At 32.7% G+C, this 25,679-nt stretch overlaps 4 protein-coding genes and 1 non-coding gene across 8 annotated transcripts; 3 read left to right on the top strand and 2 right to left on the bottom strand.

The window, feature by feature from the left end:
• The first annotated feature begins 583 nt into the window (after positions 1 to 583).
• Positions 584 to 5,010, top strand: LOC114376218 (callose synthase 5-like). 2 transcript variants are annotated; one of them, XM_028334211.1, is made up of 13 exons: positions 584 to 1,392; positions 1,481 to 1,594; positions 1,856 to 1,944; positions 2,022 to 2,182; positions 2,721 to 2,818; positions 2,927 to 3,018; positions 3,126 to 3,243; positions 3,352 to 3,503; positions 3,889 to 3,998; positions 4,079 to 4,204; positions 4,278 to 4,346; positions 4,615 to 4,803; positions 4,905 to 5,010. In XM_028334211.1, the coding sequence occupies exons 5-12, from the start codon at positions 2,765 to 2,767 to the stop codon at positions 4,788 to 4,790; spliced, it is 897 nt and encodes a 298-aa protein (XP_028190012.1). In that variant the 5' UTR covers positions 584 to 1,392; positions 1,481 to 1,594; positions 1,856 to 1,944; positions 2,022 to 2,182; positions 2,721 to 2,764; the 3' UTR covers positions 4,791 to 4,803; positions 4,905 to 5,010. The 2 variants fall into 2 exon arrangements, with proteins under 2 accessions (XP_028190012.1, XP_028190011.1); XM_028334210.1 differs by having other exon boundaries at positions 2,718 to 2,818.
• LOC114377736 lies at positions 4,275 to 4,355 on the top strand. The gene has a single exon (XR_003659173.1). It is a non-coding gene; the product is annotated as a small nucleolar RNA J33 (small nucleolar RNA).
• On the top strand, positions 4,905 to 14,108 carry LOC114376219 (CASP-like protein 1D2). The gene is made up of 9 exons (XM_028334213.1): positions 4,905 to 5,016; positions 5,099 to 5,218; positions 5,301 to 5,798; positions 5,889 to 6,017; positions 6,118 to 6,210; positions 6,424 to 6,571; positions 12,375 to 12,603; positions 13,255 to 13,381; positions 13,473 to 14,108. Exons 4-9 carry the CDS (start codon positions 5,982 to 5,984, stop codon positions 13,695 to 13,697), a joined length of 858 nt encoding a protein of 285 aa, XP_028190014.1. The 5' UTR covers positions 4,905 to 5,016; positions 5,099 to 5,218; positions 5,301 to 5,798; positions 5,889 to 5,981; the 3' UTR covers positions 13,698 to 14,108.
• Positions 14,109 to 14,684: 576 nt separating this feature from the next.
• Positions 14,685 to 16,390, bottom strand: LOC114376217 (divinyl chlorophyllide a 8-vinyl-reductase, chloroplastic-like). Its single transcript, XM_028334209.1, has one exon. It carries the CDS (start codon positions 16,153 to 16,155, stop codon positions 14,917 to 14,919), a length of 1,239 nt encoding a protein of 412 aa, XP_028190010.1. The 5' UTR covers positions 16,156 to 16,390; the 3' UTR covers positions 14,685 to 14,916.
• Positions 16,391 to 18,671: 2,281 nt separating this feature from the next.
• On the bottom strand, positions 18,672 to 21,677 carry LOC114373227. 3 transcript variants are annotated; one of them, XM_028330744.1, is made up of 8 exons: positions 21,285 to 21,675; positions 20,982 to 21,157; positions 20,740 to 20,833; positions 20,289 to 20,399; positions 20,078 to 20,167; positions 19,638 to 19,723; positions 19,416 to 19,480; positions 18,672 to 19,065 (listed from the first exon to the last, which is right to left on the bottom strand). In XM_028330744.1, the coding sequence occupies exons 1-8, from the start codon at positions 21,585 to 21,587 to the stop codon at positions 18,959 to 18,961; spliced, it is 1,032 nt and encodes a 343-aa protein (XP_028186545.1). In that variant the 5' UTR covers positions 21,588 to 21,675; the 3' UTR covers positions 18,672 to 18,958. The 3 variants fall into 3 exon arrangements, 2 of the variants coding, with proteins under 2 accessions (XP_028186545.1, XP_028186546.1); XR_003658393.1 differs by having other exon boundaries at positions 18,988 to 19,065; positions 19,638 to 19,727; positions 21,285 to 21,677; XM_028330745.1 differs by lacking the exon at positions 18,672 to 19,065 and having other exon boundaries at positions 19,417 to 19,727; positions 21,285 to 21,677.
• Between the last annotated feature and the right edge of the window lie 4,002 nt (positions 21,678 to 25,679).

Genomic DNA, 25,679 nt, shown 5'->3' with positions numbered 1-25,679 from the left:
ACCATATACCATGGGATAAGCTACCCATATTGCAAATCTTACTATTCTGCTGTCTGCTGATGAGAAACATCTTATTAAACTGCTGTTCCAGGTTAGAAACAGTCCCCAACCACTTGTCCTTCCAGAAATTTATTAGACTCCCATCCCCTACCTTCCACTCCATGTGCTGGATAATAGGGTTAAATTCAGGCTGCTTAACTAGCTTTCGGAGGTCCTTCCACCATTGAGAATGCCACGGCCTGTCTCTGCCATTAATTAGATCTGCCCAGCCCCGTATTTGGATAATAGAGTTCGAACCCAAAGCTGATCACAACCCCCCCCCCCCCCCCATTTTACCTACTAGATTTAGCTAAATATCTCAGAATAAAAGGAACTTAATCTTAGCTTTTTCAGAGCTTTATTGCTCGCCGGTAGTACACAATGCCTGGAGCTTTATTGCTCTATTTATATTCATATATTTTACTTTTGAATAAAATCACTTGGGTCCTACACTTTTGAATAAAATCACTTTTGAAGTAATATCTAACTATTTTTTTATTTTCATATATTTTACAGTAATAATAATAATAAATAAATGAACAAAATTAACTATTACTTCAAGAATTCTTAAATATTCTTTTTTATTCAAAAGTGTAGGACCCAAGGGGGTGCCTGATCCTTTTTATGGACATGGTTCTTTACAACCTTGTTTTAACTCCCTCTTATTCATGCAATTCTTAGAGTTAAGAGTAATGTAATTTTATTTTTTTTATTTTGATTGAGCATTGACTGCGCACTACAACAAGGGGAAAGGATTCCCTTTTATATATTTTGTGGATCGTGACAAAGGAACAACACTCTCTTACGTGCCTTTGCTTCTTTCTTTCTTTTCATCTAGTGAATTCATAGATATTCATTCTGCAGGACCCTTTGTCTCTCTCCTTTTCTCGCATTAATACCTTCTCCTCCTTACCATTTTCACAAACCTTCTTATTGCTCCCATTTCTCTCTCTCTACATTCTTTCTTGCTGATAAAGCACTTCCTTCTTCAGTTCCATTCCATTCCTCACAAGAGTCTCTTCATTCTTGATTTCACAAGAGCATACCCTCTCTGCAAGAACCCGTTTTTCACTTTTCCAGCTTCCATTCCATTCCATTTTCACTAACCTTTTTATTGCTCCCATTTCTCTCTCTCTCTCTACATTCTTTCTTGCTGATAAAGCAACTCTTTTTTCCAAGCTCTTTCTTCTTCGGTTCCATTCCATCCCTCACAAGAGTCTCTTCATTCTTGATTTCACAAGAACATACCCTCTCTGCAAGAACCCGTTTTTCACTTTTCCAGCTTCGTATATTCGGATTCTCGGGAGTGAAAATGTTGCATGCGCTATTCAAGCCCAAATTCTATTCCAAGTGGTAATAAACCTTCTCTGTTTCCCTCCTTTCCTTTTTTATTTTCTTCTTAAAATAACAATAATGATGATGAAATTAAAATGTGAAACAGCAAATCTCTGTTGAAGTTAACAAACCCAAGAAAAGGAGCGCGGTGCGGAGATTTCTCAAGAAAGACATGGCCGACCTTCTTTGGAGTTCCCTTGATTACAATGCATATGGAAGGGTATTTTTTTTCCTTGCTATCTGTTTCTTTATGTGTCTTTCACAATATTTGGAAACAAATGTATTAGGTTCTTAATTATTCAAATTAATTTTCAGAGAAATATCTAATCTTTTATTAGGTTCTTAATTATTCTTCTCTCCTCATATTTCAAGATGGTATCAAAGGACCTTACATCCAATCTCTTTAGCTGCTTTCTTTTCTATCTTTTCAATTTTCTGCCCATCTCCTATTTAGGACTAAACTATGTTTGCGTGACTCCAGGGAGATGGATCTTTTGCTAGTTCCTTACTCATTGGGTGGGTCATAATCTGAAAATAATTCAGTGGCCACCATTTTTGCTTGCAAGCAAGGTAGGTTAATGTGATTCAATTTCAGTATTCATATGTTTATTATCAGTCTATATGATTGACGCTGTCAGACTTTACAGATTACTGTAGCACTGGATATGGCAACTCAGTTTCGAGGGAGGGACTCTGATCTTTGGAAGCGCATATGTGCTGATGAATATATGAAATGTGTTGTTATTGAATGCTATGAATCCTTTAAACATGTTCTACATGATTTAGTGATAGGAGAAACTGAAAAAAGGTATCTGTTGGCATCTTGTGTTGGTGCATTTGAATTTAGTTTACACTTCATGCCAAAAGGGCTATTCAAGATTAATGGATTATATTCTTTTTTATTGGTGCAAATTAGACCCAGTTTCATTAATCTTCTATCCTGCTTAGATCTGTTTTTGTACAAAGACTTCAAATTTGTTCATGTGGTCTATCAGTCTTTTTGAATTTCCTGAATAGCAATTACACCAAGTATTTTTATTTTTCCTTTTATACTCTAGCTAGATTTTAGATCTATTTCTGAGCTACTTTGACTACACTGAGTAAATAAATGAATGAAGGAATGGCTAACCGCTAACTTGAGTAATCAATATTAATTTGAGCCATATTAATTCATAATTGCATATTGAAGTACAGAGGATCATTTGATTTTTTTCTTATCAGCTGTTTGCTGTTTTCTTAAGTAGCACATACAATTGAAGCTATGAATATTTAATTCAATTAAATTCTTATCGTACTTCTGAATCAATTGTGATGAACCGGTATAATTTCCTCAATCATCAAAGAAGTCGAGAGCAACATCTCAAAGAGTACACTTCTTACAAATTTCCGTATGGGCTTTCTACCCTCCCATTGTAAGAAGTCCGTGGAGCTTGTGGAAATCATGGTGAGCCATTCAAAACAAAACTAACTATATATGTAGTTCATATTCTTGAATTGTGTCTTGTCTTTAACCATTATATTTGGAAACTTGTGCACTGATTTCTTGTCTCAGAAAAATGGAGATCCATCCAAGCGGGGTACAGTGGTGGTCTTGCTGCAAGACATGTTAGAAGTGGTCACAGATATGATGGTGAATGAAATCCGGTCGGTTTAACTTTAAGCCACTGAATTTGGAATACATTATTATGATAGCTCATGGATCTTTCATTGAAAATAATAATGCTTGATTTTTTACTTTTGATGTTCATCAGCGAATTGGCAGAACTTCATCAAAGTAGTAAGGATACCGGACAGCAAGTTTTTGCTGGTACAGAGGCAAAGCCTGCTATACTATTCCCTCCTGTGGTTACAGCACAATGGGAGGAACAGGTACTTAGTGATGTAACTTCAATTTTAATTCTTTATTTTTTATAGTTTATATTATTATTCAAAGATCCAAATGCCTATATAGCCAATGAATCATTGTGGTTGTTTCAGATTAGACGTCTTTATCTACTCTTGACTGTCAAGGAAACTGCCGCTGAAGTTCCAACAAACAGTGAAGTACGCAGAAGGGTTTCATTCTTTACCAATTCATTGTTCATGGATATGCCACGTGCTCCTCGAGTACGTAAAATGCTCACATTCAGGTCTGCTGCAGATTTCTTGATTACATGGCCACAAAGATATGTGCCCATGTTATGTCTTATAGAGATTATAAACTGGTGGAACATCATGTTTTTATTTTGCACACTAAACTGTGCAAATTAAATGTCAACATCCTAACAAGGGCAATAGAACAGAAGCCATATCCATCTGTTAGTGTTATGTGATGTTTTCTTTAGAATGTGTCAATGTGATGACTTCAACTATCATTGGATTATTATCTTATACAGTAGACACAAAATATCCTTTTTTAGTTATTTAACATTTTTTGTCAAGGAATTTTTTTATGCATAAAATTCAAAATTTGATGCATGCTGAAGCTGCCCTGTACCTATTTATAGCCTCTCTTTTTTTGTTTCTTCTTTTCAGTGTCCTAACTCCATACTACGGTGTAGAGACTGTATATTCTAAGAATGACATTGAGGTTGAGAATGAAGATGGTGTGTCAATCATGTATTACCTTCAAAAGATCTTCCCTGGTTTGTAATAACTCACAATATAACTTAATTGTGCATTGCTAATAGAGAATGGACTGGCTAAAATTTAGTAATGTTGCCAGAGGAATGGAGTAACTTCTTGGAGCGACTTGAGTGTAAGAAAGATAGTGATATATGGGAGAAAGAGGAGAATATATTACAGCTACGTCACTGGGCCTCATTAAGAGGACAAACACTTTGTAGGACAGGTATATGGTGACTCCCTTTCCCCTCCCCTCAGGCTGGATCAGGTCAACTGATTTTTTTCCTCTTCTAATGTAGTTAGGGGAATGATGTACTACCGGCGAGCAATAAAGCTCCAGGAATTTCTTGATATGGCTTCTGAAAAAGGTAAGATTAAGTTCCTTTTATTCTGAGATATTTAGCTAAAGATAGTAGGTAAAATGGGGAGGGGGGGGGGGGGTTGTGATTCACAGTTTTTTCCAAACAGTTGGCTCAGTCTTTTCTTATGTATACATACCTTCAACTCTTAACAAGCATTTCTTCATTAATATGCTTTCCCGTAAAAGTACTTGTCGTATTCTTCATGGTGCCTGAAAAATAAAAAAGAGTATTTATCTGCTAATAAGATTGTGTGTTATTTCTGTCCTGTGAGCAGAGATATTCGATGGCTATAAAGCTATTGCTGTTCCATCCGAGGAAGAAAAAAAGAGTCATAGATCCTTATATGCCCGTTTAGAGGCTATGGCTGACTTGAAATTCACATATGCTGCAACCGACAGCAATATGGGAATCAGAAGCGCTCTGGAGACTGTCGTGCAACAGATATCCTGAATTTGATGGTTAAGTATGTTCTCCTTTTGTTAAATAAAATTGAAGAGTCTAATTTGGCTTTTAGTTTCTCTAGTTCATAATTTAAGAATCTAATTTTTGGTTCTTCATTTATAGCAATCCCTCACTTCGTGTTGCATATATTGATGAAGTTGAAGAAAGAGAAGGTGGAAAAGTACAGAAAGTTTATTATTCTGTATTGGTCAAAGCTGTGGACAATCTTGACCAAGTAAATGCATATTGATGTAAAAGAAGAGGTAGTTAATTACTAGTGTTTATTAGAAATGATTGTTTCCGTGTCTCCTCTGTAGTAAATATATCGAATAAAGCTTCCAGGCCCAGCAAAGTTAGGAGAAGGAAAGCCAGAAAACAAAAATCATGCCATCATTTTTACCAGAGGGGAAGCTCTTCAGGCTATCGACATGAACCAGGTAAAACATTATAAAATGTGAAGCTTGAACAAGTTGACAATGGATGTCTCTTAAAATTGGTTTATTTGAAATTTTCTTCTAGGATAATTATTTGGAAGAAGCTTTGAAAATGCGTAACCTTCTGGAAGAATTTAATGAGGATCATTGAGTGTGCTCACCCACCATATTAGGCGGTCGTGAGCATATTTTCACTGGAAGGTTATGAATATTTTCACTATATAATGCGCACGGGAGATAGTTGGTTCCAAAATCCAAATATTGGGTTGACAAATTGGTGAGTTAGAAATAGACAAGAAGAGAAGAGGAAAACGGACTTCGGTTGAATTGCCATGCACTGATCTCGCTCTCTAGCTTCTCTCACTCTCACTCCGGAATCGGTGTTCTTCCACTCGTTCGTTCTCACACTCACCTATGTCTTCATTTCGATCCTAATTCCCCTTTCTTTCCGATCCAAGATTTTGATTCTTTAATTTCCCACGTTACCGTCAATCTCAAGTGCATTATTATATATATCTTTGGATGGTTTTGGTTGCGTGGCATCAGGCAGTTTAAGACATTGTTACTACAGTGATTGGAGAGGGTAAGTGCATGCAAAATTTTTCAAATTAAGTTTATAATTGCAGCACGCACCAGCACAGCGATTGAGTTCTCTGGCTTTCTTTTTTATTAGATTAAGGCTGCTGTTTCTGCGCTTTGGAATACTCGTGGCTTGAACTGGCCTTATTCATTTGAGCAACAGAGGCAGAAAACTGGAGATTTAGACATGCTTGATTGGCTTAGAGCCATGTTTGGCTTTCAGGTATGTATTTTGCGCGTGAACAGAACAAGAAGATTTGTGATTGCCTAGATTTTTGTTTGATCTCCTTAAATTGTTATTGTGTTTGCTTTGGTTTGGGCAGAGGGACAACGTCAGGAATCAGAGAGAGCATCTGATTTTGCTTCTTGCTAATTCTCATATAAGGCTACACCCTAAACCCAAGCCTTTCAACCTGGCACGTATCTGCCTCTCACTTTTTCTGTTTTAGGCAAAGCGTAATGGACTAAATAAAGATAAAACTGCAATCAAGAGAACTCTTGTCAATATTACATTATCAATCTTTTTTTATCGTAGCTATCAGAGTAGCCTGCTTTGCTTTTGGCTAGAAGTTAAATTGTATGTTTTTTTTTTTTTTTCATTTGTTTAACTCTCGGTTTTACCAAATCAGCTCGATGATTGGGCTGTTGATTCAGTGATGAAAAATCTCTTCAAGAATTACAAATCATGGTGCAAATGCTTGGGACGAAAACATAGTTTACGGGGAAGCATCCAATGTTCGTTTCATGCCAGAGTGTCTATGCTACATATTTCACAATGTGAGTACACTTTCCATGTGTTCCATAATATCTCAGTGTTATAATTGCTTTTCTCTAGGATGGCCCATGCGTAATGATGGTGAATTCTTTAAATCAACAAGTGATTTGGCACAGGTAATTACCTCCTAAGGAGCTCTACTGGCATGATTGCAATTTACTTTATTTTCAGTATTTGTATAAATTTTGAAGAATCATACAAAAATTTTAGAATTTGTGACGATCACAAAAAGTATAAGAATATACATTAAAACAAAAATGATTGAGGAAATATTAAATGATTTTCAAATTATATGAACTTTTATATATTTGATATACTTAATGAATTTATAAAATTAATAGCTAAAATAATGAAATTTAATTGTGCCTAGAAAATTATTAAGTGGAGTAAATTAAACAAAATTTATTTCTACATACGCTAATTAAGTTAGAAATCATTCTAGATATTTTTTTGAAGTAATTATTACAAAAGTTAAATTCAAATTATGTACAATAGTATATCAATTGAATAACGGTAAAAACAAATCAAACTATCAATTTATTCCAATAAAATTATATATATATATATATATATATATAAAGTTATTGGAAATATTAGCTTGTTAGTATTGTTGGTATAATTCAGTTTATATTGTGCCAATAACTGCCTTAATATGATAATGTAATTTTTTCACTAAAAAATACAAAAATTAATTGATTAATCGATTAATATGTAGATTTTGATATTTCAATATGCAAGTTCATTTATGATTCCCATAGAAATGCTTCATATATATTACTAGCATTTTTAAAACGTAGCTTGAACTTAAAGCATAAAATTCATGCGTAGAGGTAAAAAAATAGTCTTTTTTTTCGTTCCCATAAATCAATCGAAGTTTTTAATTAGTCATGTGCAAGTGCCTGGAAATTTTTTTAAAACATGATGAAGCCATTTGTAAGATAATTAGAATTTCTAGTAATTTTGAGTTTAAGATTAAAGAATTTCTTATTAAGGATTTTACATTCTTGTGGAATCCACAATAAAATATATCTAAAGACTAAAAAGTGTGAACAGCGGGTAAAGAAATCAACAATTGATAAAACCAATAATTTATGTATCAACAGTGAAGAAAAAATAAATGATCATATGACCTAATCGTACTTATATTAACATGATTGACATTTCTTGCTTGGCAACGTGACAAGTGTGGGGGATCTCTACTGTAATGTGACCTTGGCAAAATTAATGCTCTTTTACACAACATATATATATTAGATTAATCTTACTAGATTACCTTTTCTTTATTCCCTAACAACTATATATGCAGTTTAAAATTTTTTGTATTCAATAGCACTTTCTTCAAATCACACATAAACTTGAAAATCCTATATGTGTGTTCTTATTATCAATTGACTTTGTGGATTAGTTATTAATTAACGACCAATCTTTGAGAATGATAAAGTTTCTTACCGTTTAATTACTTGTAATGATAATGATATAATACATTTTAATATACCACAAGGAATATAAACCCAATTGAGCAACCCCAACTTCAAAACCAATTAGACCGGCCAAAATTGTGCTTATACAAATTAAATGGATTAACCTATACAAGCTAACCAATCAAATCCGAATCAAACAAATAAGTAAGCAAGAATAATTAAGTCCAGAGAGAGAAGAACAAAAGACTCATCCCCACTAGTAGGTCTCAATCTTTTAGTAACCAACAAGCATGGGCAGCAAGGTGTTAAGGTGTTGACACATGCCTCAACTTTAATAATTAATAATTATTACATCCTAGAAATACTAATGAATTTACGAGGCTTTGGACCTTGTGATATAAATCCATTTGCACAAGGGTTGAGGATGAATCTTCAAATATTTTTTTTTTACTTGTATGAAATTCAGAAAATAAAATGGATAAGTAGAGAGAAAGTGGTGAGTTTATGGTGGGTTGAATGGAAGAGATTTGGGTTCAAAGTCTGAATGTGTTTGGATGGAGAATGATGATGATAACGATGGTATTCAAGTGGGATTAAAGGCTGGTTGGGAAAAAATAATTTTTGAGTTTTTTTAGGTCAAATGAAGGTTTAGAATGATATTTTGTGTGGTTGAATTGAGCATATACATGATTGAGCAATTGAATCTAGCCAACAAAATCCAAAATTCATGATTAAATTAATTACGGCTTTGACTATGAGCATCTTTATAGTTGCTAGGAGTCAGATAATTATAGGGATGGAAAACTAATAGCAGCGAAATATAAAGTTGATAATAAAAGGGCGATAATGAACCTAGCTTCAAATTAATATTTTGTCAAACTTTTTGTCCATCTCCATACATGGGTAAAATAGTTGATCAACTTGTAGCCTTGAAGTTGAATGATTAAATGTACGCTTGCGAGTTGTTATATTGCCATTCGCTGATTTTCACACTTTTATTTGCATACACTTGTTGCTTACACATATATACTTATTTATATTTTTGTTTTTTCCTTAAAAAAATAGAGACTGTGTATTGGAAATTAAGTTAGTATAAAATTAATTGATGTAAAGACACTAGAAAGTACTCCATTCACAAGGTTACGTTGGTAATAAGTACGCAAATAGTCAATTGGTTCATTCATTTGCTTTTTTTTAATGTTGGTCAAGATTAGCAAATTTGGATTTTTTTTATCCATGGCGAAATTGGAATTACATTTATTTTTCAATTATAAATGAAAGAAAAAGAAAATTGAGATTCATTTAGAGTGTGTTTGGATAGAGAAATTTTAAATTCTGAGAAATTTTAAATTCTAAGAATTTTAAATACTAAAATTAAAATTCTTTTATTTTCAAAATTGTGTGTTTGGATAAAAAAAATTAAAATTACGAGGATGAAAGAAATGAATGAAAAAAAAAAAGAGAAGATATGATTGGTGTGTTAGTTATACGTGTTTCTCTATGTTCACACCCAATCGATATTTTAGGAGTTCAGACTGTGTTTCTTGAAAAAGACTGTAAGAAGAGAATTTTAATTTCTCACCTTTTAAAAGGAAATTGAAATTCCAAATTTTTAGTTGTTTAAAATTTTGTTTTAAAATTCCAAAATTTTAAATTCTTCATAAAAAGTATCCAAACAATGAATTCTAAATTACAGAAATTCAAATTCTCTGATAAATTACTTTTCTCAGTTAAAATTCTTTATCCAAACGCACTCTTAATGTTTTGTATTTCATCACGTCAGAATTGATCTGAATCTGTTGAAGCAAATATTTATAACTTGTGTGTCTTTAGGCTTCTTTTTTTTTTATCGAATACCAAACAGATGCTATATAGTCTGCAGGTAAATCCCAGTATATATACATGGTCATGGTTACCTTTTGACAAGAAAAAATTAAAAGAAAAAAGAAGATTTTAGTTAGGTGTCATTAAAGAAAATGGTGATCGAATTTTGGATACTATTGGAAACATAGTTGTGATATCTGGTTTGACTCGGTCGGTCGGATCGATCCAATCGGAATCTAGTGGCCTAACCAGATCGGTTTTACTATTGGATCGATCATGCAATTAACCTTGAATGACCTGATCAAACTCGGCCGATTATGTATCGAATTCCAGTTGGACCGGTCCGACTCGGCCGGTTTTATAAAAAATTAAAAAAAAATCACCTCTACAATGTCGTCTTGATGTCTCATTATTATCAATTGTTATTTTAGATTTTAGAGTTTGGATAACTTTTATTACTCAAATAATGTTAATTATATACTTATATATAATAGATACATATATAAATTTAAATTTTTAATATATATCGAATCAAATTAGATAAATTACTGGTTCACCGATCTACTATCTCGATCGGGTAAATTATTTCAAAATAGAGGGATTACATCAAAGAAGTAATCTTAATCTTTTTTCATTATTTCTTTAAAAACCTACCCTTCTTCTAAAACCTCCTCAAAATTGGAGAAAACTATATAAACCTACTAGAATGAGTAGAGTGTGGACTAGCCACACTCAATCTATTGGAGTCCACAAATGAATATAAGTTGAGCTTAAATTAATTGGCGGCCGGCTAGATTGCTTTGTAATTTAAATGTTATAAAATTTTTTTAAAAAAAAGGTTTAATAAACATACATTGTCAATGTAAAAAATTTAAATTGTTAACTAATTAGGAATAATATTTAATATGGCATTTAAAATGCTTATTATAAAAATTAATAAATTTGTTACACTTAATGATTTATTATTTGATGCAGTGTAAACGATATTTGCGTGTATTATTTATTCATTAAAAATTGTTAACACATCTTTACATCATTTTCCTAAGTTAATTTCAAACAGAAGTGGAAGGTGTGAGAGAACACTGACACAAGTACATTCTAGATAGTTTTTTCTTTTTAATATATACAGTCAAGATAGTTATCCATTCTTAGTCTTGAATATTTTCCGAGAGCATTAGAGGTTGATTAAACCTTTGAAAGGAAGTTTAAACTAGCATTCAAATTTCTATCAAAGCAGTTAAGAAGAGATGCGAATAACCCTGGCCCTACCCTCCATCTTAATTTTGCAAGTCCAATAGTAATTATCTCTATATGTTGTTTGGCAAATATAATCTAAGCCAACATTCCTTTTGTATCTCAAATTGTATAACCTTAGTTAGGTTCGAGCAAAATTACTTACATTTTTATTTTATAATTTTAAAACCAACTTTTTATAATTATATTGTTACTTCAAAAGTCATTCTTTTACATTTCACTCGACATTATTTGACCATAATATATTTCTTCATTTTTTTTGTTCAACATTGAGCCAAATTTACACTGAATCTGCTAACATGATTCAAGTTTACAATTTTTGTCTTAAAACACTATTTATGCTGATAACTTCTTTGAAAAAGAAATAGTTTAAATTAAGAAGCCATCTCATTTTCTATTAAACTTTAATTGCAATGTTGCCTAATGAAATAAATGTGGTTTTAGAATTATTTTTTATTGGAAACATTAGAATTAAACTTCAGTAGAAAATGAGATGGCTTGTTGTTTTGAAACTTTTCTTTTTCAAAGAAGTTAATAGCGTAAATAAATGAAACAAGATAATACACACGTTCATGAAAATGCAGAGGGAAAAGGAAAAAAAGTGAAAAATATGCATAAAACATATAAACACTGTCGAGATACACATTTGTAAATATTTGCTCCTTTTTATTTCTCTCTATCGTATCAACCTTGATTGTCAATTTATTCAATTATATTTCATATATGCATTATATAAATAAACACAAGAGTATAGGATGCAAGACCACAGCTAGCAACGGATTTAACCCTTGTAACAATTTTATACATGTCTCTGCTCTTTGGCCTTGTAAATACAGACACATGTTGTAACAGAACTTGACAACCATGCTATAGCTAAATACAAAAGGAAAACCTTCCAATCCCATTACCAATCAAAGTCAATCATAATCCTCTTGTAGTAATGCATAAGTTAATTGAGCTGACAAAAAATGTCTTTTATGTGAACCTTGTGCTAAGCCATATCCAAAATTGTAACGTATAATAACGTTATTAACAGTATAACTCCATCACATACGCACCAACTAACAAGCAACTGTTAAAACCAGATCACTTAGCCAGCAGGGAACTCCAACTCATTTGCTTTTACATCATTTTGGTTCAATTGGTTCCCCACAAAGGTCAAATCCATCTATATGTATATATAAGCAAATAGATTATTGCTCAACTATCTGTATTCTGCATCTCTATCTTAGTTGCAACTTGCTAGTCCCACTAAGTTTACTACTATTACCTGCCATTCAAATCAAATTCATTAGCCACCTTGCAGATCAGCACTTCATGGCTACTACAGACCCTGAGAACAAATCACCAACTCTGCCGCTGCCTCCAGCCGAAGTGGATTACTCTAAAGTTGATGTGATCCTAAGATTTCTGTTGCTGGCAGCATCGGTGGTGGCGCTTGCAGTGATTGTCTCCAGTGATCAAACAGAGCAAGTGCTCTTCCAAGATGTGCTTCTACCGCAGCCAGCCAAGTTCAAATACTCACCAGCTTTTGTGTAAGTTGAGAATCATTCAAATTCTTTGCTTGCAGATTTACTATTTTTGGTTATTTGTAATATGATATCAAATATCTTGATACAAAGGAAGAATCAATGATGAAACACAGCCACTATGAATATGAAGCATATCAACCTTAAGACAAAAAAATTTCCAACTGCTTGAACTTTTTCCCTAAGTTATTGAGTTCTGAGAGATAGTTATGGATATAGGAGTATCAACTATCAAACTCTGTGCTCCTTCTTCTTCCTGCTAGATGAAAATCACTTTAGAAATCAACCTCTTGACTCAACTACTATAAAAAAATAAGGGTGTAATAATATGCTGGCCTTCTTTAGTATGAGTTTTGTTGCAAAAGTAAATAATTAATCGCATGGCTCCATTAACTGCTTCTCAAGTACAAGGTAAATATCCATGTTGGCAGCGCACAGAGCAATTTTTTTTTTCTTTCTGTGGTATATTCCTGAGGTCATGCTCCTCAAACATTTTTTTTTTCATTTTTAATTTAAAGGTCCAAAGTCTTCCATTTACATTCAATTATTATGAAGACTCATTCTATTTGATTTCTTTTTTTTTTTCCTGTCAAACAAGTCTTCTAAAGATCACTTATTAAGAATTCTAACTTAACATATAATATGATACACGTGCAGATATTTTGTGGCTGCATTCAGTGTTTCTGGCCTTTATGCTCTTGTTTCTGCTCTTGCATCTATCTCTGTCATCCAGAAGCCAGGATTCAAACTGAAGTTCCTCCTCCACTTTATCTTCTGGGATGCAGTAATTAATCAATTAGCCTTTCTTTCCACATTTTTATTCATCTTCTCTCTCAACTCTCTTGCTTTACACTGTCTACCATGACACGGTGCAGCTGATATTGGGGATAACAGCCTCAGCAACAGGAGCAGCAGGAAGTGTGGCATATATTGGTTTAAAGGGCAACAGCCATGTGGGTTGGATTAAAGTTTGCAACATCTACGACAAGTTCTGTAGGCATCTAGCTGGCTCCATAGCAGTGGCTTTGTTTGGCAGCATTGTGACTGTCCTTCTCATCTGGCTTTCAGCTTTCACCATTCACAGTCGAGTTCCCAAATAGATGGAAGGAATATGGACCATTCAGCATACATATGCACTCAAATCCAGATTCACATTGTTCACAAAATCAGTCAAGTTAATGTTCATATATTGACATGGATACCTTTTGTTGTTGTGAGTGTTTCTTCAAAGGTGTTGATTATGTGTAATGAAGTATGTTAACTACACTCTGTATGAACATTCTTTCCAACAGTCTTTGTTATTGAATGAAATTCATGAGTCTTACTAAATGATGTAGGTCCATTCCTTATTTAGTGAGTTTCATATGAATTTCACCAAATAATAAAGAATATATTGTTGAAAAGTTTGTGTCAAGTAATGTGATACTAGCATTTGTTATGTGTAAACTATATCCTCCATAGATCCCAGTTGTAATTTGCATTCTGTTTGTGCTAAAAATGATTTGTAATGATCCTGCTCCCTCAAAAATGAAAATAAAAATATTTTTAATTAATTAGAGAAGAACAAATTATACGATTAAATCTTATATATTTGATTGGGCAAATCAAATACTCCCCCTAGCTCCCTTTAGTACATTGAGTTTGAGAGCATTTGCACAAGAAACTCAGATATAGCAAGAGCACTACTAAATCGGCCAACATTACCGAAAACTTGGTTTAGGCTTGTAGCTGAAAATAAAGTTGGTGAACTTTGATATACCAGTAAGATAGATCCCAAACATGTCATGCAATGAAGAAATTCAGTACAAGTAAAGGACAGTGAGGACACCTAAATAGCGCAGACTGATTTGTGAATTCGTCACATTCATCTTTTTTGCAAGAGACTTTCATGGGTTATAGGTGCTTTAAAATATGGTGTAGTCAAATCCATTCTAACTAGCTTCTTATTTTGAGCAATCCATCGACAATAGTAATTAGGCATGGCAAGCCGAAACTTAGATGGTATTATATTTGAGGAAATATCAACATTACATTTGCATGTACTCATCCAGTTCTTTCCAGAACAAAAATGAACTTGAATTTTAGGATAACCAACTCAGCTAGCAATAGCAATAAGCAATTTATTAACAGGGTAATGACAGTGCAATGCAATTGAAGAATGAATCCTCAACAATTCATTTCCAGAGATTTGAATTTCTTTCAACAGTGCCTGAACTTGTAAACATTACAATGACTCTAGCTGAATACATATATTTACAGAAACAAAACTGGTGGCTCTATTTGCCTTATTGTGTTCGTACATATCTAAGCACAACCATCTTAAAATATAGTTTGCTCACCTAGCTCCTGACCAGCCATGCCCTCCCTGAGAACCCTCGCAAAAAACTCTTCCAATGTATCATTACCATAGCTAGGTGTCTTCTCAGCACTGTACTCTCCAGTCTCGGGATCCAGAAGCAACATACTTTCCGCTGCATAGTATCTTCCAATCTTCCCAAACTCAGCAGCATCTTCCAGTGAAGGAAAGACCTTAACCAGAAAGTCAAGAACCCCAATGGCAAAATCCATTATTTCGATCGGAACTTTCAAGAACTTAGGCTCCTTCCCCAAAAGCCGAAACAACATCTCTCCTTGTTCCAATGGAGTCAATGCCTTCCCAGGCCCTCCAATTGGCAACACCTGGTTAATCTTATCCTCACTCAGCACACAATTCACAATAAAAGAAGCCAGATCAGACTCACTCATAGGCTTACAAGCACACAGTTTCCCATCTCCAAACATAACATAAGGCTTCCCATCCTTCACCAACTCAACCTGACCCCCCAAACTCTTGAAAAATGCAGTTGGCCTCACTATGCTATAAGTGAATCCATCATCCTCCTCAGCTAACTTCATCAACTCAGCCTCAAACTTCAACTTGGCACGCTGAAACTCGAGGAGCGGCTTCTGCACACATATTGCTGAAAGCAGCACAAAATGTGAAGCACCACGTTTTCTTCCAGCAACAAGGCTATTCCTTGTTGCCTCATAATCAATCTTCCAAGAGTCCTTCACACCTCCATTTCTACTAGCAAGACATGAAACCACAACATCAAATGACTTCCCCAAACTGTTCAGAGATTCCTCAAAAGCATCCAAATTGGTCACATCTGAGAAACACACATTGGCCCCTCTCAACTGATTCAAAGTCTGATCCTTATCAACACTGCCCTTAATCCCACTCCTCTCTCTGGCAATGGCTGTAACATCAAATCCTCTCTTAACCAACTCTCTCACCACGAACTTTCCAATGTACCCAGTTGAACCCACCACCAAGACGTTGACATCTTTGGGGCTCTTGCACCTATAACTTGATGGGGTGGTCTCAACTGGTGGAGATGGCGTCAGAGAGGCAAAAAGTTTGAACCTTTCTGCGGTGAACTTAATGGGGTGGTGAGGTTTCTTAGGCTTAACTGGAAATAGGTTAATGAAGTGAGGAGAAGACTCTGAAGAGAAGGTTAAGGAGAGGCTTTTTTTATGGTTCAGTGAGATGAAATTGGAAGTGTAGCAGAGGGACATTTTGGAAGTTATGCAAAGGAGAGTGGTGTTTTAGAAGGTTGAAGAAAGAAGGCCTTAAGGGGTTACTAGTGAGGTTGAGAAGCAGAAAAAAAGTGTGGAATTTGGAGTGAAGAGAATTGTGAGGTGGGGAATGAGGGAGAGAAGTGATGGTGGTGGTGAACTTTGGTGACGAAGGAGAACTGGTTAGAGAAGAGAATCCAAATGGATGGTGGCGATGAGATGACGTGGGCTTCCGGTTGCATCCACTATCCAAATAAGATTCACTGTTCCATATGACAGGAGTAAGAGGCAAATTTGTAAATTCTTTTTCTTTTTTTTTGTTTGGTGTTTATGAATTCAATTGATTTGGATTGACAATAAAATTAACTTTGAATGGTATTTTTAAATGTAATAGGATTAGTGTTTAAATTATAATTTTTTCTTGCATGTGTACTATTACGTGTATTTACTACTATTTAAACAATTATATATCATTTTTTAAAATATGTAGTATCATATTAAATATAATTACATTAAAATTGGATAAGAAGATTAATTTTATTTTTAATTGATCAGGATGTTATCTTCAAAAACTTTAAGCCTAATAATATGTAGTATGATTTATTTTTTCTCCAAGTAACAATGGAATCATAATACCTATATAAAATTTATAATTTTAAAATAAAAATAATAAATATAAATATAAATATATTTAAACTAAATTCAATAAACTTGTGCATTGCATATTATAATTTTAAAAGAAAAATAATAAATATAAATATAAATATAAATATAAATTTATTTAAATTTAATTTAATAAACTTGTGCATTGCATATTATTTAAATTAAATTTAATAAATATGAGAAGATAAACGTCTGAACAGAGCCATCATGGTAGATTTTGTATAACCAATAATCAACATCAATATTTTATACAATCATGATCGTGGTCAAATTAGCACCGTTGTGATGTGTTTATGCCGCCAAAATTACTTTTTGTTCAGTTTATACATCATTTTCTGATCAACTTGTATATGTGCTATAGTCCATTGTTTTCTTATGGTGTGTGCTGGATGTTGAAATTAAATAAAAGGTTGATGTTATAATTTCATAATGGACGGACTATATGCTTTTTAGTGAGATGCATATTATAATTCTTGTGGTCGATTGAGTAAATAAATATCTTTATAGTTCAATGTTAAAATACATGATTGTAAAATAAGTGGTGGAAAGCTAGATACTGAACTCTGGAGGGGTAAAACTGATAGTTTAAATATTTAAATTAATTGAAACAAAAATATGTTGTCTCTAAGTAGGAAGAAAAAAGAAAATATTTAGAAAGACTTGCAATTCCGTTCTGTGTTACAAACATTTTAACTGAAAAGGACTTCTCATAAACTTTTAATCGGATCATATTATCTAAAGCAAACTAGAGCCAAGTGTCAATGCAATGAAACCCTCAAATCCTATTGAACGTTGAACAAAGAATCCTCTTGAAGAATTCATTGGTCAACTAACAGATAGACAACTCCATGTCATTGTGATCATAAAAATATGGTAAAGCGAGAAAATGACATGACCTTTTTTTTTAGGTGAAATGACCTTAAGTTTCCTAGATTTTTTAGAATACATTTGCTTTCATAATTTATATTGGTTTGAAGACTTGTCTTTACTTGTAGAACATGTTTACAAGTGTTATTAGTGCCAGAGATCGTTGGCTCAAACCTGGCGGTCTAATGCTTCCTTCAAAGGCAATAGTACATTTATCTTCTATCTTTAATAGTTTGTACTGAAATTCCCTTTGAGGCTGCTTTTCAGACTAATGGCTTGCCAAAGTTTAATCTCCTTTTACGTCTAATTTGAGTTAATTCTGTTAATTGGATTTAACACAAAGCTTTGGCTTGGGATGTGTTTGGAAACCTATCAGCTACTGAATTCAATATATGTTGTACTAGACAATACTTATCTTTTAGTATTTTCTTTGTAGTTGTAGATGACTCCTTTAACAAATACCAAAAGATCCGAGGAAAACATTAACTTCTGGAACAGTGTTTGTGGAATTAATAGTGAGTACACTACTTTGTAGCTAGTTTCGTTGATGTCTATATTTGTATTGTACTTCATATATATACATACATACAATGCATGCTATGATCTGCTTATTTACTGTCGTTGTTAATGACTCTTCATAATGATTATAAATATAATATAATCTGCTAACAAGTGATCGTAATTTCTCTCTAGGGACAGCTTATAATTCCCTACAAGAGTACTGTATGAAGATAGACACAACTTGGAGATCTTTAAGGTGATTCCTAGGTGGAAGGACCCCAAAGGGATTAAAGGATTCTTGCGGAGGCTGTCACATGAAGATTTGCTAACAAAAGAGAGTATTCTTGTAATTTTAAATAAGAACTTTCTATTTTTTATTATTCCTTAACCATTGTTCTAAGAGATACTGATTGACATTTCTCTTAAAGCATTGATACTACTACGTAATAACAAGCACAACAATTGACTGCATATTTAGATATTAGTTGGAAAGTTTAAGATACATTTACTCTTCAAACTATAAATTATTCTCCTTTATTTTAGTCTTAAAATTCGAGAACCTGCATTGAAATTTTCAAAAACACGTTCTCAATTTTTATCCAAACACAGCCTAAATCTGCGAACCCATCATATTTTTGTTACCCCACCACAGCAAGGCTAAAAAATCTTGCCAAGTATGGATTTACATGCAAAAAATATTATTGATAATTTAGTGTTTCTGCTTTCATTTAACAACTGATTAATGATCATCATGGACAAAATACTGAGTGAATCAGATGGTCTCAAGGAAATGAGCAAAGCTAGAGTACTTGGGCTGCCACCCTACTTCCTGGCATGTTCTAGAGTTGTTCAATCTCTTGCCTAGAGGATCATCGGTTCCTGCAAAGAAAAGATACAAAGGCTCAATGATGCTTTTACAATGATGAGTGACATAGTGATAGCACCCTAAACAAAGTTAGAAAAAAAACAAGTGATTCTCATTAGAGTTTAATTTTCACATCAGTATAAATTTTTTACATTATCAACTAAATAGAAATCATACTGAATCTCAAAGTACTAACTACTACCAGAACAGTATTGTACCTTTAAAAGAAATCAACAATTTCAAAATTATGACTACCCAATTTGTGTACCATGCAACATAAATGATTATGGTTCATTGGTTACTTAATTACTACTGGTTTTCAAGCTCAAACCTACCATTTACAAATCAAAATGGTTGCTATTACCTGTAAATTTCTCAAACTTTTTACTAAATTTCCCACTTTTGTAAACCAAATCCATCACTTCTTGCCTGACAACATTTAGAAAGGTCAGAAATAGCAGGAAACATATGTTGGCATCACTAACTAACACAGGGCAATTGCAAGAGTGCGGAACAAATCTCAGAAAGAAGAAATCTCTGTCTCCATGATAATAGTTGCAAACTCAAGGGATATATAGCATGTAACCTGGATAAGGGATGATTATCACAACCCAAGAAAATCCGCCCATGAAATTGTTTCTTCAAAATTGCAACAGAGAGGGAAGCCGCATCCTGGCTTTAAAGCGGCACATTAAACAATGTATTCAACTTTTCATATTAACAAATACTAAATGACCAAAAGGAGATAAGAAAATCCAATGTTTTAGTTTGTTAAAGGACTCAAATTGGTCTCATGGTGAAATGCCAAATATGAAACAAAATATGTAAGTGTGATGGAAAATAATAAGTGAAAGTACATGAATGAAACATCTTTTGGCTTTGATGGTAAACCGGATAAAATGAACTTCAATACCTCAATGACTCAACGTATGTCAAAAAAAAATTTAAGATACAAATTGTCAAATATAGATAAAACTACTATCATGTTAATTTACAGAACACAATAAAACACACTGAAATTCTGACCTCATAGTGTATAAGATTCAGGATGTGATCAGGACGAGATTCGACAATCCCCTTATCTAACCAATAAGCATGTGCACCTTTATCTACTTTGTTTAAAATGTCAAGGTTGGAAGCAGACAATAGACATAAACTGACAAATATGATAATAGAAATAACCACCAAGATGAATGAACAGTTGGAATCCTAGTAAACTGAATTCTGAAGAGGATATATAAAGTCCAGATAGTCTTAAAACAGAACCACCAAACTCCAGCACTATCTTTTCAGCTTTTAGAAGGACATCAGTCCTGGGGCTCCTACCCATTGGCACCACTGGATTATCCTGCACAGGAATAAATATCTAATCCTATGAACAAGCTAGAGTGCTAGCAGCACACGCTAACACACTCTGTACTATTAGTTAAGATTTATCGGAAACTACAAAAGTACAAGAAAGACTAATTAAATAAGAAATGATACCTATAAAAAATTTGTGATTTTCTATAAATTTTAACTAATAATAGTGTGTTCAAAAGAGATATGTCAGAGAGTGTGTAAGCATTGCTCTTCTACATGTTATGCACCTGAAGTCTTAAAGATGAAGAAAATAAGTGATGATCAATGGCACAAATTAAGATATAAAAGACTGAGAGTGAACAGCCAAAGAATGTTTTAAGACCAACCTCATGACACAATCCATTATCATTACAATCATAAGGAGCAGAGCTTGATGTAAACAGCAAAGCACCTTCACCATTCCAGCATGATGCAGCCAGCCTGATTGGTTGACAGTCCACCACACATAAGTTCAGAAGAAAAACACAATTCCAAGCATGAATAACAATACTAACACACAATACCTTTTTTTTAATTTTTTTTATTTTATTTCCTCTTCAATTTAAATTTCAAGGACAAGATTGATAACCTAAGATCACCAAGGTAGTCCGGGGATTGGTAAGGGGGAGCACAGAAAATGACATAGGGAAATTTGAAGGAGGAGGCTTTGGTCCACTTCAAAGACGGATTGATACCAATTTCAGTTAACTCTTGATGATGATTAGTGGTTGCTGTTTGTCCAAAAACTTTGCAACCAGGATATTCCTGCTTCAGTAAACATATATATGTTATGTCCATAGATACACTAATATATATGTCAAGTCTAGCAATACTATATTATATTCCAATTAAAATGAAATGAAATAATACATATAAAACAGTAAGTACGTACCTGGCGCCAATTGTGAGCGACCAAACGACCAAGAATCCCAGGACCAACGATTAAGAGGTCGTATTCTCCAATTGCAAGAGAAGGAGAAGGGTCGAATGCTTCAGTGGGTGCACCTTCTGATACCTGCAAATGGGTAGCCATGAAAGAGGAAGAAGTAGTGTTTAAGAGGGTGAGACATGCAGGGAAGAGAAGAGAATTATTGGAGAAATGGTGAAAAAGTGTTGTTGTTGGTGGTGGTGTATGTGTATGGTAATGGTGGTGCATGGGAGTGAAATGGACAAAGCTTCTGAGTCCAAGTTCCATCAATTCAATTCACCAAAGCATTGTGAGATGATGGAGGCATTGAGATAATAGGATTGGAGTTAGAAATAGGGACCAATCACAATGTCACGAATACATACCATCCCCTATCCACTATCGTTTTGTTTTTTTAAGTCTCTACCTTTACTATCTCTTGCTTCTCTTTCACCTCACGCTAATGCACAATTATTTCTATAATTATAATTTAATAAATATTAGGCTAAAATATATGAATAGTTACTTATCTTATTTTTAAAAAAAAAATTGATCCCCTAACTTTTAAAATTTCGAAAACAGTCCCCTTATTCAATTTATGACAAGATAATTCTTTTAAAAATTGATATTTTTTTATTTTTTAACATGATTTTAAACATTTTTCTCATGAGTTCAACACATGAAACTTGTTTTATTATATTCAAACTATAGAAATTAACTAATGTTGGAAATAAAAATAAAATCCATAAATAAGAAGAAAATGATATTAAATTTTTAAGTTTCCAATTAATCACGAAACTAATTTTTGATATATTTTTCATCTTATTTATGTCTCTTTTTGGACTGAATATTAATTTATTTTTATAATTTGTATATAGATAAATCTAATGAGACAAAATTTATGTCTTAAATTCAATAAAAAAAAATGTTTAAAATCCTATTCAAAAATAAAAAATATCAAATTTTCAAAATAATTAACTTGTCATGAATTAAATAAACAAGGAGACCAATTTTAAAAAAAAATTAAGGGACCATTTGTATATTTTAGCTTAAATATTATATTTTTTATTTATTTTCTCTTTTATTCCAATATTTTTTCTTATTTTTTATGAAAAACATAAATATTTTTGTACTAAAAACAAATAATCTTGAATGGCATAACTTTTCTTTCCAATATTACATTTAGGGACTAATATAATTATTTACCTTTTTATTTTTTTTTATTTTTTCCGCTCTGAAGCTGTCTACTTAGAAATGAAGCATACGTTTGTTATGATTAAATAATGGTTTAAATATTTGTTATTTCTAATAAACATCTGATTTTTATATCTGTTCACTAATAAATTTTTGTTTTTATTAATTTCATAATAAAATAATAATTTTATTTTTTGTCTTTGTAATTATATTTTATTTCGATAAATTAGCAAATTTTGTTTTATTCCCCATTAATAACAAATGGTAAAAATTTACCGTGGCAAAAATAAAATTTACTAAAACGTAGACAAAGAAAAGACTGTACATAAAAAATAAAAAAATAAAAAGCAATCCAATATTAGAAATGGAGGGAGAAATGAATAAATACTAACCTAAATATTTCGTGCATAAATTGTGAGTGCCATGACAAAAACTGTTGCTTGGATGGCAGATGAAAAGTATAAAATATAATTGTTGTGGGTCTCTTTCTCTCATTGCTTGAATGGGGTGCAAAAGCTTCTTCGTTGCTTATATTTTTAATATATAAATTGCCTTTGTTTTGGTCGAAATCGGACTGAATTTTAACTTTCTTGAAGGTTTAATTTGTTAAACGTACACAGTTTGTAAGTCCAAATTTAATAGTTTTATCTATCATCTCATCTTTATAAAAGTTTTGGGTTGTCTCAGACTCTCAGAAATTCATTCCCAGTATTATATGATTTTCTTTGATAACAAAAGTAAAAGGAATTAAAAAGCGTCCAAAGGAACTTCATCAAGGCAAGGACAATGCTTTTTCAAGGGCTGCCTGACCAGGGAGGCTGAGGCTTGGGGTTTGTTTCAAACACTTCTGTGGGCGAGACAACTTCAACCACAAATATCATATTTGATTGTAAAGTTATTATAGATATAGTTAAAAATGTCATTAGATGCTCTCTAGATTTTCAATTTATTTTGTCTAAAGGTAGAGTTCTATTTTCTCTTTTTGGCAATTTGTATGTTGCTCATGTTTTTGCTAGGACGACAAAATCTAATATTAGCATCCTAAATTATGATTTTATTTTAAATTGTATATTTTCACATATTATGAATGAAATGAAGTAAAAAAAATTTTCCGTTAAAAAACGTCATCCCCTCGCTCCAAAAAAAATAATCCATTAGTGGGAAATCATTGAAGTGTCTCATCTTGCGTTATCCTAAAAATACTAGTTTTATATTATAAGTTCCAAAAAAAATTGGTATTTTTGTATTTATTATGACATTATTTATTAAAATTATCTTTACTCACCTTCATAGGTTAATTATTTATTTTGCAAATAAACAACTAAAAGTAATACTCCATCTTTCAAGGTATCGACACAGACGACTACACTAAGACAAATTATTAGTTAAGATTAATAAACTTAAATGGGTCCAAAAATATAGGCACCTTGGGCTCCCTTCCAACACATGAAGGTTATTTCTAATGGGATAATATGGATAGTAATAATGATGTAAATGATAATGATAGTAATGTTAATCATGATAGGAATGATATTGATGGTAATAGTAGCAACAATGTTAATGATGAATTATTAATAAATATAGGATGAATATTCTTTAAAAAATAAAATCAAATTCATAAATAATTTTTTTATTTAAAAAATAAATAAATAAATGTTATAAAATTGAGTCTATGATTGAAAAGTTGAGATTACTATAAATAGAGGCTTGTTCTATTAAAAAAGTAAAAGAGAGAATTGAATCTATTCCTCCTGAAAAGTAATTGTAGGGTAGATGTATGGGTTTTCATTTTCATGGTGGGTGGATTATTAGATGCATAATTAAAGACAATACAATTAGACATTCTTATTGTGCCAATTTAATACGTGTGTGGCACTAACACTTGATTCTATTGTGGTTAGAAGGTGTGGGGATGAGTTTATATGCATCTTAATTAGTAGCGGATAATTTAGTTGTTTTAAAGTTGGAGACTATAGGGGTATGCCATTTTTATTTTTATAAAGAAGTCATAATTATTCATTAAAGATTAATAATTTAAAATTTAAAATATATAATAAAATATGAATTGTTAATATAATTATAATTTCTTCAGAAAAAAAATTGCTCAAATTAATTTTTTTATTTGTTAGTTTTAATCTTTATTTCTTTTTCTTAAAAAAAAAAATCCTTACCACCACTTAGTGGAAAGGTGTCATACGCATGTTATATTTCAAACAATCATTCTAAAGTAGTATCAGTATGTGGTGCAGTTCATTTAGATACATGTCATGCCATTGGTAAACAGGGATAAGAATCATTTATGTTGGAATTCTGTTTCTAACTTTGATGATGAATCTTGATGATAGAATAGGAGAGAAGGAAGAGAGCAATTAACAGAAATTGGATTTCTCTCTCATTATTATTAACCGTGGTTTACATGGGTATTTATGTAGCTAACTTCAATTATTAACCACACAGTAGTTAGTTAAAACAAGTAAAATGCCTAATTTGAATTACACTACAATACACCACCTAATTCAAATTACTCAACATGAGCATTCCTGTCTTGTTCTTCATCTCTTCAAGTCTTCTAAGCTTCACTGCTTTGGTTAATATATCAGCAAACTGATCTTCACTTCTGCAATATTCCAGTGCTAAGTTGCCTTTATTGACTTGATCACGAAGGAAGTGATATTTGACTTCTATGTGCTTGCTACGTCCATGAGCTATTGGATGTTTAGCCAAGTCAATAGCAGATCTATTATCAACTCTTAGCTTCATTATTTCACAGCACTTGACATTCAATTCTTTGAGCAGCATGCTTAACCAAAGAGCCTGACTAGCACCAAATGCAGCTGAGATATACTCAGCTTCACAACTAGACAATGCTACCACCTCTTGCTTCTTAGAACACCAAGATATGGGAGCATCACCAAGCATGAAAATATACCCTGAAGTGCTCTTTCTATCCACAATGTCTCCACTCCAATCTGCATCTGTGTAACCAGTGACTTCAATTTCAGAGTTTTCTGTTGCAGTAGGAAATAATATGCCCCATTCCAGTGTACCTTTCACATATCTGAGGACTCTCTTTGCTGCCAGCAAGTGATCTTTGCAAGGTTTCTCCATAAATCTACTTACCAGACCAACACTGAAGGTAATGTCTGGTCTGGAGTTGCAGAGATACCTTAGAGAGCCAATGAGTTG

This window comes from Glycine soja, chromosome 11 (assembly GCF_004193775.1).
Source record: "Glycine soja cultivar W05 chromosome 11, ASM419377v2, whole genome shotgun sequence".
Taxonomy (NCBI): Eukaryota; Viridiplantae; Streptophyta; class Magnoliopsida; order Fabales; family Fabaceae; genus Glycine; species Glycine soja.
This window is presented reverse-complemented; position numbering and strand designations above follow the sequence as displayed.

Bases quoted from the DNA above. Each gene is read 5' to 3' on its own strand.
- LOC114376218 (XM_028334211.1), top strand. From the start codon at position 2,765: ATGGGCTTTCTACCCTCCCATTGTAAGAAGTCCGTGGAGCTTGTGGAA. The intron at 2,819-2,926 runs GTGAGCCATTCA...TTCTTGTCTCAG, and splicing joins TGGAGCTTGTGGAAATCATG to AAAAATGGAGATCCATCCAA. The intron at 4,205-4,277 runs GTATATGGTGAC...CTTCTAATGTAG, and splicing joins ACAAACACTTTGTAGGACAG to TTAGGGGAATGATGTACTAC.
- LOC114376219 (XM_028334213.1), top strand. From the start codon at position 5,982: ATGCTTGATTGGCTTAGAGCCATGTTTGGCTTTCAG. The intron at 6,018-6,117 runs GTATGTATTTTG...TGGTTTGGGCAG, and splicing joins GAGCCATGTTTGGCTTTCAG to AGGGACAACGTCAGGAATCA. The intron at 6,211-6,423 runs GCACGTATCTGC...TTACCAAATCAG, and splicing joins AACCCAAGCCTTTCAACCTG to CTCGATGATTGGGCTGTTGA.
- LOC114376217 (XM_028334209.1), bottom strand. From the start codon at position 16,155: ATGTCCCTCTGCTACACTTCCAATTTCATCTCACTGAACCATAAAAAA.
- LOC114373227 (XM_028330744.1), bottom strand. From the start codon at position 21,587: ATGGAACTTGGACTCAGAAGCTTTGTCCATTTCACTCCCATGCACCAC. The intron at 21,158-21,284 runs GTACGTACTTAC...TTACTGAAGCAG, and splicing joins TCGCTCACAATTGGCGCCAG to GAATATCCTGGTTGCAAAGT. The intron at 19,724-20,077 runs GTCAGAATTTCA...CTTTAAAGCCAG, and splicing joins TGAATCTTATACACTATGAG to GATGCGGCTTCCCTCTCTGT.